The sequence below is a fragment of the Oncorhynchus tshawytscha genome, linkage group LG06, assembly GCF_018296145.1.
Source record: "Oncorhynchus tshawytscha isolate Ot180627B linkage group LG06, Otsh_v2.0, whole genome shotgun sequence".
Lineage (NCBI taxonomy): Eukaryota > Metazoa > Chordata > Actinopteri > Salmoniformes > Salmonidae > Oncorhynchus > Oncorhynchus tshawytscha.
The window spans coordinates 49,994,123-50,011,237 of NC_056434.1; the positions used below are offsets into that span (position 1 = coordinate 49,994,123).

The 17,115-nt window shown below is 42.9% G+C and overlaps 1 protein-coding gene across 1 annotated transcript; it reads left to right on the forward strand.

Annotated features, from left to right (window-relative positions):
- Positions 1 to 5,020: 5,020 nt before the first annotated feature.
- lg06h11orf49 (linkage group 06 C11orf49 homolog) lies at positions 5,021 to 17,060 on the forward strand. Its single transcript, XM_024424115.2, has 9 exons — positions 5,021 to 5,241; positions 5,420 to 5,522; positions 5,787 to 5,917; positions 9,540 to 9,624; positions 14,423 to 14,508; positions 15,161 to 15,356; positions 15,936 to 16,045; positions 16,202 to 16,265; positions 16,517 to 17,060. Exons 1-9 carry the CDS (start codon positions 5,181 to 5,183, stop codon positions 16,680 to 16,682), a joined length of 1,002 nt encoding a protein of 333 aa, XP_024279883.1. The 5' UTR covers positions 5,021 to 5,180; the 3' UTR covers positions 16,683 to 17,060.
- Positions 17,061 to 17,115: the final 55 nt, after the last annotated feature.

A 17,115-nucleotide genomic window follows, 5' to 3' on the forward strand; every position in this document is an offset into this window, starting at 1 on the left:
TGCCCCTTCCTTCCTTTTCTCTGCCTGCCTCCTGTTGCTTGCCCTGGCTTGCTCCAGCCTTAATCTTTGGCACATGATGCCCTCTTTCTGGGGCTATACCTGACACAGGACATACTGCCTTGTCTTCACAATTTGGATTATTGTTTGACCTGGTTGGCCTACACTATTTATTCTATTCGTGTTAAAGGGATACTTCATGACTTTGGAAATGCATGCTAGCAGTTACCATAGATCTCCAGACATTGCGCTAACGCTAGTTAGCAATTATGCTAACTCTAGTTAGCAACTTCTTTCAAACTGAACCTAAAATGGTACAGTATCCACAAATTCATCTGACTCTGGGGAAGTAGATAAAGGGCTTCATTACCAAAATAGTATCCCTTTAATGTATTTGACTAGGGACAGATACAATAAAAACATTTACACATTGAATAACAGTCAGATACCTTGCACCATCACACTTTAGGTTGAACTCATTTCCAGTGGTGTGCAGGGAGTAATATTCTAGTGATTATGCTATTTCCAAGGATGATGACATTCTGAGTTCTTGTAGAATTCTGTGACAAATGAATTTAAATGTAGAAAGGATTACAGTACATAAAGTTGAGGATTCCACTGATTTATTTATACAGCATAGACTAGAATATATTCCTATGGTATAAACAGAAACAATTTGCTGTAAACTTGTAACATCAAATTTTAATTTGTGTACTTGCATATTGGCGTATGTATCAATGAAAACATGGAGAGGACAATGATTTCCATGACAGGACAATGGCTTACCTTGCTTCCATCTTCTGATCTTGCCTCATTGTATAATTTTTAAAGACATGGAATATAATAAATGTTGCATCTTGTCAGAACAACAGAACCAAATGAATGGATTAATTAGTGGAAACAGCATACTGTACTCATCAAGTTCAGAGTTTTCAGACACACTGGAGCCAAGGGAGGTAGTTGGATGCCCTGAAGAGAAAGCGATTGCCTTATAAAATGTAATATATGTACAGTACAAGTCAAAAGTTTGGACACACCTACTCATTCAAGGGTTTTTCTTGATTTTTGCTATTTTCTATTTTCTAGAATAATAGTGAATACATCAAAACTATTAAATAACACATATGGAATCATGTAGTAACCAAAAAAGTGTTAAACAAATCAAAATATATATTTAATATTTTACACTCTTCTAAGTAGCCAGCCTTTGCCTTGATGACTACCTCACGTCATAAGGTTTATTTTTATTGACTGCACTTGAAGAAACTTTCAAAGTTCTTGGAAATCAATAATATTTTATTGGTCACATACACGTGTTTAGCAGATGCGTCTGTTACTTTAAATCTGTGAAGCATTTATTTGGGCTGCAATTTCTGAGGTGCAGTTAACAATAATGAACTTATCCTCTGCAGCAGAGGTAACTCCTGTGGCGGTCCTCATGAGAGCCAGTTTCATCATAGCGCTTGATATTTTTTTTGACTGCACTTGAAGAAACTTTCAAAGTTCTTGGAATTTCCCGCATTGACTGACCTTCATGTCTTATAGTAATGATGGACTGTCGTTTTTCTTTGATTATTTGAGCTGTTCTTGCCACAATATGGACTTGGTCTTTTACCAAATAGGGCTATCATCTGTATACCACCCCTACTGTATCTTGTCACAACAGAACTGATTGGCTCAAATGAATTATTAAGAAGGAAAGAAATTCTACACATTTTTAAGAAGGCACACCAGTTAATTGAAATGCATTCCAGCTGACTACCTCATGAAGCTGGTTGAAAGAATGCCAAGAGTGTGCAAAGATGTTATCAAGGCAAAGAGTGACTACTTTGAAGAATCTCAAATCTCAAATATATTTGGATTTATTTAACACTTTTTTGGTTACTACATGATTACATACGTGTTATTTAATGGTTTTGATGTCTTCACTATTATTCTACAATGTAGCAAATAGTAAAAAATAAAGAAAAACCCTTGAATGAGTAAATTTGTCCAAGCGTTTGACTGGTACTGTATATATTTGTTTACTATTTTGTATGTTATGCTTTATTTATACAGGTGAGTCACTGAGTTAAGAATCTATTTTCCATACCTGATAACTATTCACGGAACAGAGGAGTGTGTTTGTGACAGGGGGGGTGTGTTATCGATACAGCATTTTATTCCTGTTGTTCTGACCACATGCAAAATGTATTTGTCTTTGATTTCTATGAACTAATACAATAACCTCCATTGGTGAGGTCATTATGTGTAAAGAAATCAAGACAAATACATTTTGCATGTGGTCAGATTAACGGGAATCAAATACTGTAGATGCAAAAGTGGAAACATTATATCCATAAGGTATAACACGACAGACACATTGGGGCCAAAGAGAGTAAGAGCTGGGTGCCCTAAATAGACAGAGATGTAGTAGATATTCCTGATGAGTAACATCTTGATGCCACAGAATACTATTTTTATTTGATGTATTTGACATGTAAAGTTGGTTAAAGCACAACAAATAAATTCAAAATTGTGTAATTGTGTAATGTACTATAATATAATTGTATTATTAATAACCATTAATGAACCATTCTATAATTATCCTAAAATGATCCTTAAATATAATTGTTATTTATTATAGGTGTCACCTTCCTTCTCCTCATTCACAGTGCCAAGACACGTAATATAATTTCTGCTTTCCTCTGTAAAACAGTTGGCCTAAAGACATAGCAATCGCTGGAATTTTTTAAATTTTGTTGATGATGAGCCAACATCATAAACACCCCCTCGGTTATGCAGGCATTCAAATAACTGAGTGCCTTACATTTTCCAAAGACCCATTCCTTTTTGGCGAATCTACCAGATGTTTTGATTTGATATTTTCTAGAGAACGTGGCGTTGAGAAGAGTGGCCTCTCAGTCCTCTCTGTACGATTGTCAGGGTGAACCTTGCTCATGCCATTGACGAGGACAATAACCAAGACTATCAAGCAAGGTCCTGTAGTGGCACTTCATGGCAAACTTTCCCAGATGTGTTGTCATCTCCCAAATCTGACCAGGCAAGACCGAAAATGTCCAGTGTAATTAGATGGAGGGTCGCTACATCATTGTGGTCATTCCTGGAAAAGACAACCTACTCATGCTATGTGAGGTGGAGGTACATGCAACTCTTGCAGGTAATAGCCAATGACTGTCTTCACTGTTCATCTTCATCAGACAGTTGAACTCTTCCTGTATTTCATATAGACCGTTTCAATCTTTTTTTAGATAGGAAATTAACTCTGGCACTTTTACAGAGATATGCATTGGCCCTGTCAAATACATTTAATAAAGTAAAGGAAACATTTTTGGTATTGTGGTAAGATTCCCTGCATGCTGTGTCAGTGAGTGCACCCGTGTCAAGAGTGAAATATTGTAAACTCTCTCTCTGTTTCAGACACATCCACCTCTGTGTCCTCCACTCAACCTTCCAAAATCCTCCTATCTTTTCTCCTCACTTCCCCAATATCCACTCCTCTTCCTTCTTCTTCAATTAGTGCTTCAACTCCCCCATCTTCTCCCACACCCACTCTCCTGCCCACCACCCCTCCTCCACTTCCTTCCTACAGTGTCCTCTTAAGGGGGAGGAAGGTGACAGTGGTGACGAAGAAGCTGTGTTGGTCCGACGCTCTGTTCTACTGTAGGGATTACTATGGGGACCTGCTCTATGTCCGCAGCAAGGATGAACAGAGAGCGGTGGAGGATCTGCTGCGGTGCAGCGACCTGCCCTCCCTCACCCCCCCACTGTGGCTGAGCCTTCGCAGGTATTTACAGATTTGATGAGAACCTATTTGCCACACCCTGATGAAGGCTTTTAGGAAATGTTGGCAATAAATCCACAAGCAAGGAGAGATGAGTGTGTGACTTTTGTTTTTTCATTCTATGACCCTATGCAGGTACATCATCACAGACAGGTGGTGCTGGATGACCGGGGACCACATGGACTACAGACACTGGGAGGGAGTCACACCCCCTAAGAAGGACTTCTCATACCCCTGTGGAGCGTTGACCAACAGGTGAGGCTTCCTATGGGTGGAGCTGCACTATGATGACCATCACCCCTTCCTCTGCTACTCAGGTGAAGATGACAGAAATGCACTGCCTTACCGCCCCATGGTCACTCAGTGAACCTCAACAAACCTCTTTTCATCCTGTGTTTCAAATGACTTACTGTACCTCCAATACTTTAACTATGTGTTATGATGCTGTGTCTGAATGTTTAGTACCAAGATACCACGATTCCAAAATCCCTGTCTCGCCTTCCTCCTGAGTAACATCTCTCCTTTTCACTCCCTCTCTCAGATGCAGCACATAAAGATGCCTCATACAGATGCTTCAAAATGTAGATAATAGAGAGAGATCAAATCCAATGTATTTATAAAGCCCTTTTTACATCAGCAGATGTCACATAGTGCTAATACAGAAACCCAGCCTAAAACCCAAAGATCAAGCCTTTTTGTCAATCCTTTGTCTCTCTCTCTCCCTCAGGTGCTGAGGAAGGGGTCTAAAGAGTGTGGTTCTACAGCACCTACAGAGACAAACGGCCAGAGACAGGGTCTGTGGAAAGATAGTCCATCCATTGATTCAACCGGTAGTGGAGTAGTAGTGTTTGATAAAGATCTGTTGATAGATGCAGACAAGAGTGATTTATTATCTTTTTTAATGTACTTAGATGTTTTGTGTTGTCTTTAACTAAACATGGCCCTTAATTTAAATGTTAATATGACAAGCGGCAAAGGACGGTTTCGATAAAGTGATTGAAATTAGACGATTGAGGCTACTCAGGCCAACATACTTCATAGCTTGATGTATTGCATATACGGACTGCTTTAATAAATGTGTAATAAGCTATTTGAATTATTGTCCATTACATTAATAGTTCATCAATCACTTATTGTCCATTACATCAATAGACCCATGATTGTTGCCTTCTGTTTGTGGGTTACACTAGGAACCTTTCAGTGAATACCGATGTTCCATGGGGGTTTAGTTGATAAAACCCAAAACATCCGGTACTGTTTCCCATGGAAACGAAGTCTGTGCCGAAACCTACTAAGGCTAGATCGCCACAGTAACATGAACATGCAATGTCAGCTATAAAATTCAAGTAGTGAATACATTAAAATATAAATATATAACCTTATAATTACGGACGCAGCAATGTGCACGAAAATGAATCCTGATCGTTTCAACCCTACCCTCTCAGTTGATGAGTACCTTGGTGAGTAGCTAACGTTAGCTAAACCAGGCAGCAGAGCCGTTAGGCCTATGGGTAGAGATATGCTGCTCTGCATTACACTTCTTTGTTAGCTAGCAACACCTGCATAAAAGGGCACCAATATTGGTTGGCCCAATGTTAAAAAATAGTTTGCAGCTACTCACCCTCTCTCCTCTGGCAGCTGAGACCAACGTGCTTTTCTACCTGAACGATGCTGTGACCCAGCTTCTGGAGCACAAGGAGGAATACACCCAGTTTGGCATCGTCCGTTACTTTGCAGAATAGTACGTTTCTATTCTATTCTACCAGTCTTGTTTCTTCAGAGCAGATCATGTTGTTGGTGGAATACGTTTCCCTGCTACTTTCCTCAAATCAATTCATCTTATTTCAAAGTTACTACATTGTAGCTACAGTGTAGCTATGTAGGTAGATATACATTCTTACATTAAACTGCTTATAGCCATCTCCTGTTTATGGATTATTATTATGTTTTTGTCAAATAATTGGACCTTATGTTGTATTTCACTTCCTTTGTGATTGGTTGACAGCTTTAGCAGTGTGAAGAACGGCAACCACGTACTGTTCAGAGAGTTTGGCTACATCAAGGCCACAGCTCATAACAGGGCCTCCTTCATCCGCGTCCTTTGGAGGTGCTTCCGACAGATCGGGAAGAATGGAGGTAGGCCTAATGAGTGTGTGTGTGTGTGTGTGTGTCTGTCTGTATGTGTGATGAGGTAACACTGTCTTTGAACATTTGGAAACTGTGAAAACAATTGAGTGAAAAAGTTACGATTAAAAACACAATGCTTATGGAATTATACTCGAGCTTCAGCTTCCTGCAAGGACCTCCTGTGTGTGTGTCAAATCAAAATCAAATCAAATTTTATTTGTCACATGCGCCGAGGACAACAGATGTAGATCTTACGGTGAAATCCTTACTTACAAGCCCTTAACCAACAATGCAGTTTTAAGAAAAATAAGTGTGAAGTAAAAAATAAAATACCAAAAAATAAAAGCAGCAGTAAAATACCAGTAGCGAGGCTATATACAGGGTTACCGTTACAGAGTCGATGTGAGGGGCACTGGTTAGTTGAAGTAATTGAGGTAATACGTACATGTAGGTAGAATTAAAGTGACTATGCATAGATAATAAACAGAGAGTTGCAGCAGCGTGGGGGGCAATGCAAATAGTCTGGGTAGCAATTTGATTAGCTGTTCAGGAGTTATGGCTTGGGGGTAGAGGCTGTTAAGAAGTCTTTTGGACCAAGACTTGGAGCTCCGGTACCGCTTGCTGTGCGGTAGTAGAGAGAACAGTCTATGAATAGGGTGGCTGGAGTCTTGACAATTTTTGGGGCCTTCCTCTGACACCGCCTGGTATAGTGGTCCTGAATGGCAGGAATCTTGGCCCCAGTGATGTACAGGGCCGTACGCACTACCCTTTGTAAGTGCCTTGCGGTCGTGCCTTGCCATACCAGGCAGTGATGCAACCAGTCAGGATGCTCTTGATGGTGCAGCGTTAGAACTTTTTGAGGATCTGAGGACCCATGCCAAATCTTTTCAGTCTCCTGAGAAGGAATAGGTTTTGTGCCCACTTCACGACTGTCTTACTGTGTTTGGACCATGATAGTTTGTTGGTGATATGGACACCAAGGAACTTGAAGCTCTCAACCTGCTCCACTATAGCCCCGTCGATGAGAATGGGGGCGTGCTCGGTCCTCCTTTTCCTGTAGTCCACGATCATCTCCTTTGTCTTGATCACATTGAGGGAGAGGCTGTTATCCTGGCACGACACGGCCAGGTCTCTGACCTCCTCCCTATAGTAGCCTAGTGGTTAGAGCGTTGGGCCAGTAACCAAGACGGTTGCTTGATCAAATCCCTGAGCTGACAAGGTAAAAATCAGATTGTTCTGCCCCTGAGCAAGGCAGTTAACCCACTGTTCCCGGGGCGCCAAAGACGTGGATGTCGATTAAGGCAGCCTCCCGCACTTCTCTGATTCAGAGGGATTGGGTTAAATGAGGAAGACACATTTCAGTTGAAGGCATTCAGTTGTACAACTGACTAGGTATCCCCCTTTCCCTTTATATTGTTGTCGGTGATCAGGCCTACCACTGTTGTGTCGTCGGCAAACTTAATGATGGTTTTGGAGTCGTGCCTGGCCATGCAGTCCTGAGTGAACAGGGAGTACAGGAGGGGACTGAGCACACACCCCTGAGGGGCCCACGTTTTGAGGATCAGGGTGGTGGATGTGTTGTTACCTACTCTTACCACTTGGGGGCGGCCTGTCAGGAAGTCCTGGATCCAGTTGCAGAGGGAGGTGTTTTGTCCCAGGGTCCTTAGCTTAGTGATGAGCTTTAAGGGTACTATGTTGTTGAATGCTGAGCTGTAGTCAATGAATAGCATTCTCACATAGGTGTTCCTTTTGTCCAGGTGGGAAAGGGCAGTGTGGAGTTGCAATAGAGATTACATCATCTGTGGATCTGTTGGGGCGGTATGCAAATTGGAGTGGGTCTAGGGTTTCTGGCATAATGTTGTTGATGTCAGCCATTACCAGCCTTTCAAAACACTTCATGGCTACAGAAGTGAGTTCTACGGGTTGGTAGTCATTTAGGCAGGTTACCTTAGTGTTCTTGGGCACAGGGACTATGGTGGTCTGCTTGAAGCATGTTGGTATTACAGACTCAGTCAGGGACAGGTTGAAAATGTCAGTGAAGACACTTGCCACTTGGTCAGCGCATGCTCGGAGTACACGTCCTGGTAATGTGAGTGTTGACCTGTATAAAAGGTCTTACTCATCGGCTACGGAGAGCGTGATCACACAGTCTTCCGGAACAGCTGATGCTCTCAAGCATGTTTCAGTGTTGCTTGCCTCGAAGCGAGCATAGAAGTAATTTAGGTGGTCTAGTAGGCTCGTGTCACTGGGCAGCTTGCGGCTGTGCTTCCCTTTGTAGTCTGCAATAGTTTGCAAGCTCTGCCACATCCGACGAGCTTTGGAGCCGGTGTTGTACAATTCGATTTTAGTGACTGATGTGGTGTACTCCTCATTGCCATTGGTAGAATCCCAGAACATATTCCAGTCTTTGCTAGCAAAACAGTCCTGTAGGTTAGCACCTGCTTCATCTGACCACTTTTTTATTGACCAAGTCACTGGTGCTTCCTGCTTTAGTTTTTGCTTGAAAGCAGGAATTAGGAGGATAGAATTATGGTCATATTTACCAAATGGAGGGCGAGGGAGAACTTTGTACACATCTCTGTATGGAGTAAAGGTGGTCTAGTGTTTTTTCCCCTCTGGTTGCACATTTAACACGCTGGTAGAAGTTAGGTAAAACAGATTTAAGTTTCCCTGAATTAACGTCCCCGGCCACTAGGAGCGCCTCCTCTGGATGAGCTTTTTCCTGTTTGCTTATGGGCGTATACAGCTCGTTGATGCGGTCTTAGTGCCAGCATCGGTTTGTGGTGGTAAATAGACAGCTACAAAGAATATAGATTAAAACTCTCTTGGTAAATAGTGTGGTCTACAGCTTATCATGAGATACTCTACCTCAGGTGAGCAAAACCTCGTCATTGAGTTATATAGCCACCCGAGCCACTGCCTGTTCACCCCGCTATCATCCAGAAGGCGAGGTCAGTACAGGTGCATCAAAGCTGGGACCGAGAGACTGAAAAACAGCTTCTATCTCAAGGCCATCAGACTGTTAAACAGCCACCACTAACATTGAGTGGCTGCTGCCAACACACTGACAATGACACTGACTCAACTCCAGCCATTTTAATAATGGGAATTGATGGGAAATGATGTAAATATATAAACAATGCTACCTTATATAATGTTACTTACCCTACATTATTCATCTCATATGCATACGTATATACTGTACTCTATATCATCGACTGCATCCTTATGTAATACATGTATCACTAGCCACTTTAACTATGCCACTTTGTTTACATACTCATCTCATATGTATATACTGTACTCAATACCATCTACTGTATCTTGCCTATGCTGCTCTGTACCATCACTCATTCATATATCCTTATGTACATATTCTTTATCCCCTTACACTGTGTATAAGACAGTAGTTTTGGAATTGTTAGTTAGATTACTTGTTGGTTATTACTGCATTGTCGGAACTAGAAGCACAAGCATTTCGCTACACTCGCATTAACATCTGCTAACCATGTGTATGTGACAAATAAAATTTGATTTGATTTGATGATTTGATTTATATAGATTAATGAATACCTCTGGTGTAGCTTGTCAGTGTTTATATAGTTTATGTGCTTTTGTATGCTTGCTATAGACCTCCTGGCCATGTTGGAGTACAGCTCCCTTCTGCAGCTCCTCTGTCCAGACTTCCCAGTGGAGATGGTACAACATGCAGCAAGGTCTGATTTGGCATAATTTATTGATATTGTACAATATGTTAATTTAGCTACATTTAAGTTACATTACGTTCAGTGTGTTTCCATCTCTGTGAAATGGAATGCCAACACATGATTGTAAGTATTTAAAGTATACACTATTTGTATTTGTATTTTTTATGGATCCCTTTTAGCTGCTGCCAAGGCAGTTATACAATTATAAAAACATTACAGTACATTCACAGATTTCACAATGCACTGTGTGCCCCTCAGGCCACTACTCCACTCCACATATCTACAGTACAAAATCCATGTGTACCTGTTGTGGTAAACCGTGGAGTGTTGGGTTGAGCGTGCAGAGATTGACACAGAGACAGGGAGGCTTTAGTCTGGAAAAACAACTTTACTTAAGACAGAAAATTAATATATCAAAGAAATAACTCAGGTTTGCGCGGTCTTCCGTCTCTCTCTTCTCTGGTGTCCGTCTCTCTCCCTTCTCTCCCGCGGTGTGCCATCGTGCTCCTTTTATTTAGTCTCCACGGCTGGTTGGCACTTTCGTCTAATTACCTCCACTTAGCTGTCAGTGTCGGGGAGCTCAGCTCCCGTATTCCCAGCAGAGGGAGCCAACGTCGCCTCACGTACCTCCCCTCTATTACCATCCCCCGGGGTAGACCTCCTGGGATACCACAGTGTGTGTATAGTGCGTATGTTATCGTGTGTGCGTGTAAAATCAAATCAAATCCAAGTTTATTTGTCATGTGCGCCGAATACAACAGGTGTAAACCTTACAGTGAAATCCTTACAGTGAAAAAAAGGCATGTGTGTGTGTGTAGGTAAGTAACGAAATAAAACAACAGTAAAAAGACATTTGAAAAAAGAGTAGCAAGGCTATATACAGACACCTGTTAGTCAGGCTTATTGAGGTAGTATGTACATGTGGGTATCGTTAAAGTGACTATGCATATATGATGAACAGAGAGTAGCAGAAGCGTAAAAAGAGGGGTTGGTGGGTGGTGGGACACAATGCAGATAGCCGAGTTAGCCAATGTGCGGGAGCACTGGTTGGTCGGGCCAATTTAGGTAGTATGTACATGAATGTATAGTTAAAGTGACTATGCATATAAGATAAACAGAGAGTAGCAGCAGCGTAAAAGAGGGGTTGGGGGCAGACAATGCAAATAGTCCGGGTAACCATTTGGTTACCTGTTCAGGAGTCTTATGGCTTGGGGGTAAAAACTGTTGAGAAGCCTTTTTGTCCTAGACTTGGCACTCCGGTACCGCTTGCCATGCGGTAGTAGAGAGAACAGTCTATGGCTGGGGTGGCTGGGGTCTTTGACAATTTTTAGGGCCTTCCTCTGACACCGCCTGGTGTATAGGTCCTGGATGGCAGGCAGCTTTGCCACAGTGATGTACTGGGCCGTACGCACTACTCTCAGAAGTGCCTTGCGGTTGGAGGCCGAGCAATTTCCGTACCAGGCAGTGATGCAACCGGTCAGGATGCTCTCGATGTTGCAGCTGTAGAACCTTTTGAGGATTTCACGTCCCATGCCAAATCTTTTTAGTTTCCTGAGGGGGAATAGGCTTTGTCGTGCCCTCTTCATGACTGTTTTGGTGTGTTTGGACCAATCTAGTTTGTTGTTGATGTGGACACCAAGGAATTTGAAGCTCTCAACCTGCTCCACTACTGCCCCGTCGATGAGAATGGGGACGTGCTTGGTGCTCCTTTTCCTGTAGTCCACAATCATCTCCTTAGTCTTGGTTATGTTGAGGGATAGGTTGTTATTCTGGCACCAACCGGTCAGGTCTCTGACCTCCTCCCTATAGGCTGTCTCATCGTTGTTGGTGATCAGGCCCACTGTTGTGTCGTCAGCAAACTTAATGATGGTGTTGGAGTCGTGCCTGGCCATGCAGTCGTGGGTGAACAGGGAGTACAGGAGGGGACTGAGCACGCACCCCTGGGGAGCTCCAGTGTTGAGGATCAGCGTGGCAGATGTGTTGCTACCTACCCTCACCACCTAGGGGCGGCCTGTCAGGAAGTCCAGGATCCAGTTGCAGAGGGAGGTGTTTAGTCCCAGGATCCTTAGCTTGGTGATGAGCTTTGAGGGTACTATGGTGTTGAACGCTGAGCTGTAGTCAATGAACAGCATTCTCACATAGGTGTTCCTTTTGCCCAGGTGGGAAAGAGCAGTGTGGAGTGCAAAAGAGATTGCATCATCTGTGGATCTGTTTGGGCGGTATGCAAATTGGAGTGGGTCTAGGGTTTCTGGGATAATGGGGTTGATGTGAGCCATTACCAGCCTTTCAAAGCACTTCATGGTCTGTAGTCATTGAAGCAGGTTGTCTTTGTGTTCTTGGGCACTGCTTGAAGGATGTTGGTATTACAGACTCAATCAGGGACATGTTGAAAATGTCAGTGAAGACACCTGCCAGTTGGTCAGCACATGCCCGGAGCACATGTCCTGGTAATCCGTCTGGCCCCGCAGCCTTGTGTATGTTGACCTGTTTAAAGGTCTTACTCATGTCGGCTACGGAGAGCGTGATCACACAGTCGTCCGGAACAGCTGATGCTCTCATGCATGCCTCAGTGTTGCTTGCCTCGAAGCGAGCATAGAAGGGATTTAGCTCGTCTGGTAGGCTCGTGTCACTGGGCAGCTCGCGGCTGTGCTTCCCTTTGTAGTCTGTAATAGTTTGCAAGCCCTGCCACAGCATACGAGCGTCGGAGCCGGTGTAGTATGATTCAATCTTAGCCCTGTATTGACGCTTTGCCTGTTTGATGGTTCGTCGCAGGGCATAGCGGGATTTCTTGTAAGCATCCGGGTTAGAGTCCCGCACCTTGAAAGGATTAGCTCTACCCTTTAGCTCAGTGCGAATGTTGCCTGTAATCCATAGCTTCTGGTTGGGGTATGTACGTACAGTCACTGTGGGGATGACGTCCTGCACTTATTGATAAAGCCAGTGACTGATGTGGTGTATTCCTCAATGTCATCGGAAGAATTCCGGAACATGTTCCAGTCTGTGATAGCAAAGCAGTCCTGTAGTTTAGCATCTGCTTCATCTGACCATTTTTTTATAGACCGAGTCACTGGTGCTTCCTGCTTTAATTTTTGCTTGTAAGCAGGAATCAGGAGGATAGAGTTGTGGTCGGATTTACCAAATGGAGGGCGAGGGAGAGCTTTGTACGCGTCTCTGTGTGTGGAGTACAGGTGATCTAGAATTGTTTCCTCCTCTGGTTGCACATTTAACATGTTGATAGAGATTTGGTAGAACTGATTTAAGTTTCCCTGCATTAAAGTCTCCGGCCACTAGGAGCGCCGCCTCTGTGTGAGTGGTTTTCTGTTTGCTTATTTCCTTATACAGCTGACTTAGTGCGGTCTTAGTGCCAGCATCTGTCTGTGGTGGTAAATAAACAGCCACGAAAAGTATAGCTGAGAACTCTCTAGGCAAGTAGTGTGGCCTGCAGTTTATCACAATATACTCAACTTCAGGCGAGCAAAATCTAGAGACTTCTTTAGATTTCGTGCACCAGCTGTTGTTTACAAATATGCACAGCTGTCTTCTGCGGGTCCGGACGAGGCATTCGGCTCTTCGTCCTCTGCCTCGCTTCCTTTTGCGAATAATTGGGATGTCTGCCCTGTGGGGTGTTTGGAGAATATCGTGTGAGTCCTGTTGTTGAAGAAATCTTCGTCTAATCCGAGGTGAGTGATCGCTGTCCTGATATCCAGAAGCTCTTTTCTTCTGTAAGATACGGTTGCAGAAACATTATGTACAAAATCATTTACAAATATTGCGAGAAAAACCCCCACATAATAGCACAATTGGTTAGGAGACCGTAAAACGGCGGCCAACTCCTCGGCGGCCATCTCCTCCGGCGCCTTTTTTTATATGTGTGTGTGTGTGTATGCATGTGTCTGTGCCTATGTTTGTGTTGCTTCACAGTCCCTGCTGTTCCATAATGTGTTTATTTCATCTGTTTTTGAAATCTAATTGTACTGCTTGTGTCAGTTACTTGATGTGGAATAGAGTTACATGTAGTCATGGCTCTATGTAGTACTGTGCGCCTCCCATAGTCTGTTCTGGACTTGGGGACTGTGAAGACACCTCTTGTGGCATGTGTTGTGGGGTATGCATGGGTGTCCGAGCTGTGTGCCAGTAGTTCAAACAGACAGCTCGGGTGCATTCAACATTCAACACCTCTCATAAATACAAGTAGTGATGAAGCCAATCTCTCCTCCACTTTGAGCCAGGAGAGATTGACATGCATATTATTAATATTAGCTCTCTGTGTACATCCAAGGGCTAGCCGTGCTGCCCTGTTCTGAACCAATTGCAATTTTCCTAATTCCTTTTTTGTGGCCCCTGACTACACGACTGAACAGTAGTCCAGGTGCGACAAAACTAAGGCCTGTAGGAGCTTAACTCTTTGTTAAGTGTTGCAGTAATTTCAGTTGCTGTAGTAGCTGACATGTATTGTTGAGTCATCTTCATACATAGACACGCTGGCTTTACTCAAAGCCAGTGGCATGTCATTAGTAAAGATTGAAAAAAGTAATGAGCCTAGACAGTTGCCCTGGGGAATTCCTGATTCTACCTGTATTATGTTGGAGGCTTCCATTAAAGAACACCCTCTGTGTTCTGTTAGGCAGGTAACTCTTTATCCACAATATAGCAGGGGGTGTAAAGCCATAACACATACGTTTTTCCAGCAGCAGACTATGATCGATAATGTCAAAAGCCGAACTGAAGTCTAACAAAACAGCCCCCACAATCATCTTTTTATCATCAACACTATGACTATATCCAACTGATATCTCTTTCAACATAGGATAGTGCTAATGGATGATGCCATGGACTGCCTCATGTCCTTCTCGGATTTCCTCTTCTCTTTCCAAATCCAGTTCTACTTCGAAGGTAAGTACATCTGTACAAACCAATGACGAGAGAACTTGGTTTACCACTCTGTACCTGACATGATGATCAAATCAAACTTTATTTGTCACATACAACAGGTGTAGACCTTACCGTGAAATGCTTACTTACAAGTCCTTAACCAACAGTGCAGTTCAAGAAAGAGGGACGAAAATATTTATCAAATAAACTAAAGTAAAAAAGAATAACAAGTAACACAATGTATATAGTCCGGTGGCCATTTGATTAATTGTTCAGCAGCCTTATGGCTTGGGGGTAGAAGCTGTTAAGAAGCCTTTTGGTCCTAGACTTGGCGCTCCGGTACCGCTTGCCGTGCGGTAGCAGAGAGAACAGTCTTATGACTTCGGTGACTGGAGTCTTTGACCATTTTTGGGGCTTTCCTCTGACACCGCCTAGTATATAGGTCCTGGATGGCAGGAATCTTGGCCCCAGTGATGTACTGGGCCGTACGCACTACCCTCTGCAGCGCCTTATAGTCCGATGCAGAGAGCAGTTGCCATACCAGGCGGTGCTGCAACCGGTTACATAAACTCTAATGCTAGAGCACTAGATCCTTTTCAGACTCTAACTGGGTAGACTCTAGGTTGTACTGTGTCACCTGAAATCCTGTATTCCTTTTACTTTCCACTAACAGAGTTCCTGGAGAGTATTGCTGCGATCTACCAGGACCTGCTGTCAGGGAAAAGCCCCAACACTGTGATCGTCCCAACCTCTACCTCAGTGGAACAGCTCCCCCAGGTGGCCACAGAGGAAACTGAGGCCCAGGAAGGAGTGGACTCCTCTGTCTTTGGAGAGTGCATCGAGGTGCTTTGTGAAAGGTTCAAACACAAGTATGAAATAGTTCCATGATTACAATACATCTAAATAAATATTGTGACTAGCCTACAATGACAATATAAACAAACATTCAATGATTCTCAGGTAACACCAGCACTCGGGAGAAGATCATACCGGGGGGTCAAATTAAGTTGTATTGAACTACTAGGGTACATAACTCCTGATTAGAGATGCTCTATGTTGAAATCACTCCACCATTTCCTGGTTGCTAAAAATCGAATAGTTTGCCTAATATCAGTTTATGTGATAAAACAAGCAAGTATAGTGTAGAGAATCATTGTACCATCTAAACAGCTTTTAAATATATTTTCCAAACCCAAAAATGTTATAATTTCAGCTGTTTGAAGCTTTTGTACAAAACTGAAAGTAAAGGACGCAAAAACTAAACTTAAAAACAGGAAGTATAGAAATAGTGTTCATAGAACAGATCTACTACATCTTAGACTTTCTTTCATTTGGGAATGACAGATCTATAACACACATTTCTATGTGAATTTGGTCAGGTCACCGAAAAGTTACATATTGCCGCTTTAAGTTAGAGTGATTTATTGATCTTGTGTGTTTCTCCATAGCCATCCTTCTACATCTGCCATTAGAGAGGTTCTGGAGCTAACACAGAGAGTGACATTCTATGGCTTTGTGATGGCTCTGGTCAGACATGAGGGCATCAACCAAGACATTGGTGAGAACTAGCCTACTGTGTCGTTATCTATTGATAACAAAGACTATTGTTCCAATAATGAAATAGAACTACAATGCATTACAATAAATGTACCCAAAAAGGCTTTTCATTTAATCACTGTTTATCTAGTGTTTGTAATTGAGTTGACCTTGCTAGGTGCCCTACCAAACAAGTCAGAGCTTCTCATTGACCCTGAGATGGACCAGGAAGTGGAGAAACTGTGAGTAAACTGGAGCACATAATGTACCATAATCAAAACCTAAATTTGCCCATGTTTCTACTACACTGTTAAAAATGGCTAATAGATCATGTTGCATGCCTTCATTGCCTTGACACAACTTGACTATGAACCTTCAGTCACCTTCTGGTTGGAAGCTCAGTCAGTTCCGTAGTACTGTGTACCCTCTCCTCTCAACAGGATTAAATAATATTATATTGTAATATGTTACTATATCTCTATGCTCTCTACAGCATTGCCCAGATCGCTATCAGTCCTACGTCCAACAGCAGCAGCAGTGTACCAGGACACAAGGAGCCCCCTAGGAAGGCCTCCCCACGCAAGTCCCTTCACCACCGCAAGAGGATCGAGATGGAGAGTGACGGATCCACCGAGGAGACTGACTCCTCAGAGAACTGAGCCTGGACTGAGGCTGACCTCCCAATGGCCCCTTGGCCTCCCATTAACACACTTATACTTCCACTGGCGGACTAAACTTGTCATTAACCCTGTTACAACTATAGTGTCTGTGTTACAACGGTGTAGGCTTATTACTCTAGGCGAATTTCTGTAGAACTGCTATAGATTTAGTACTATGAGAACCTGTCTGTCTGAGAAGTGTGAAAGTTTTATTTTACGATAACATCTCTTCAGGTTGGAACTGTAATTCAGTGTTCCCTACCTGGTAACACGCATTCTTGTATGTAGTTATTTATGATGTGATATATCTGTATGTAATTTATGATTACCAACCCTGTATCACCTAATATAAAAATTGTTGCTGTGTGTCACAATGTCGCCCGTGGCAATAATGTCTCACTGCATGGCCAGGAAGATTTTTACACCTCAGGCT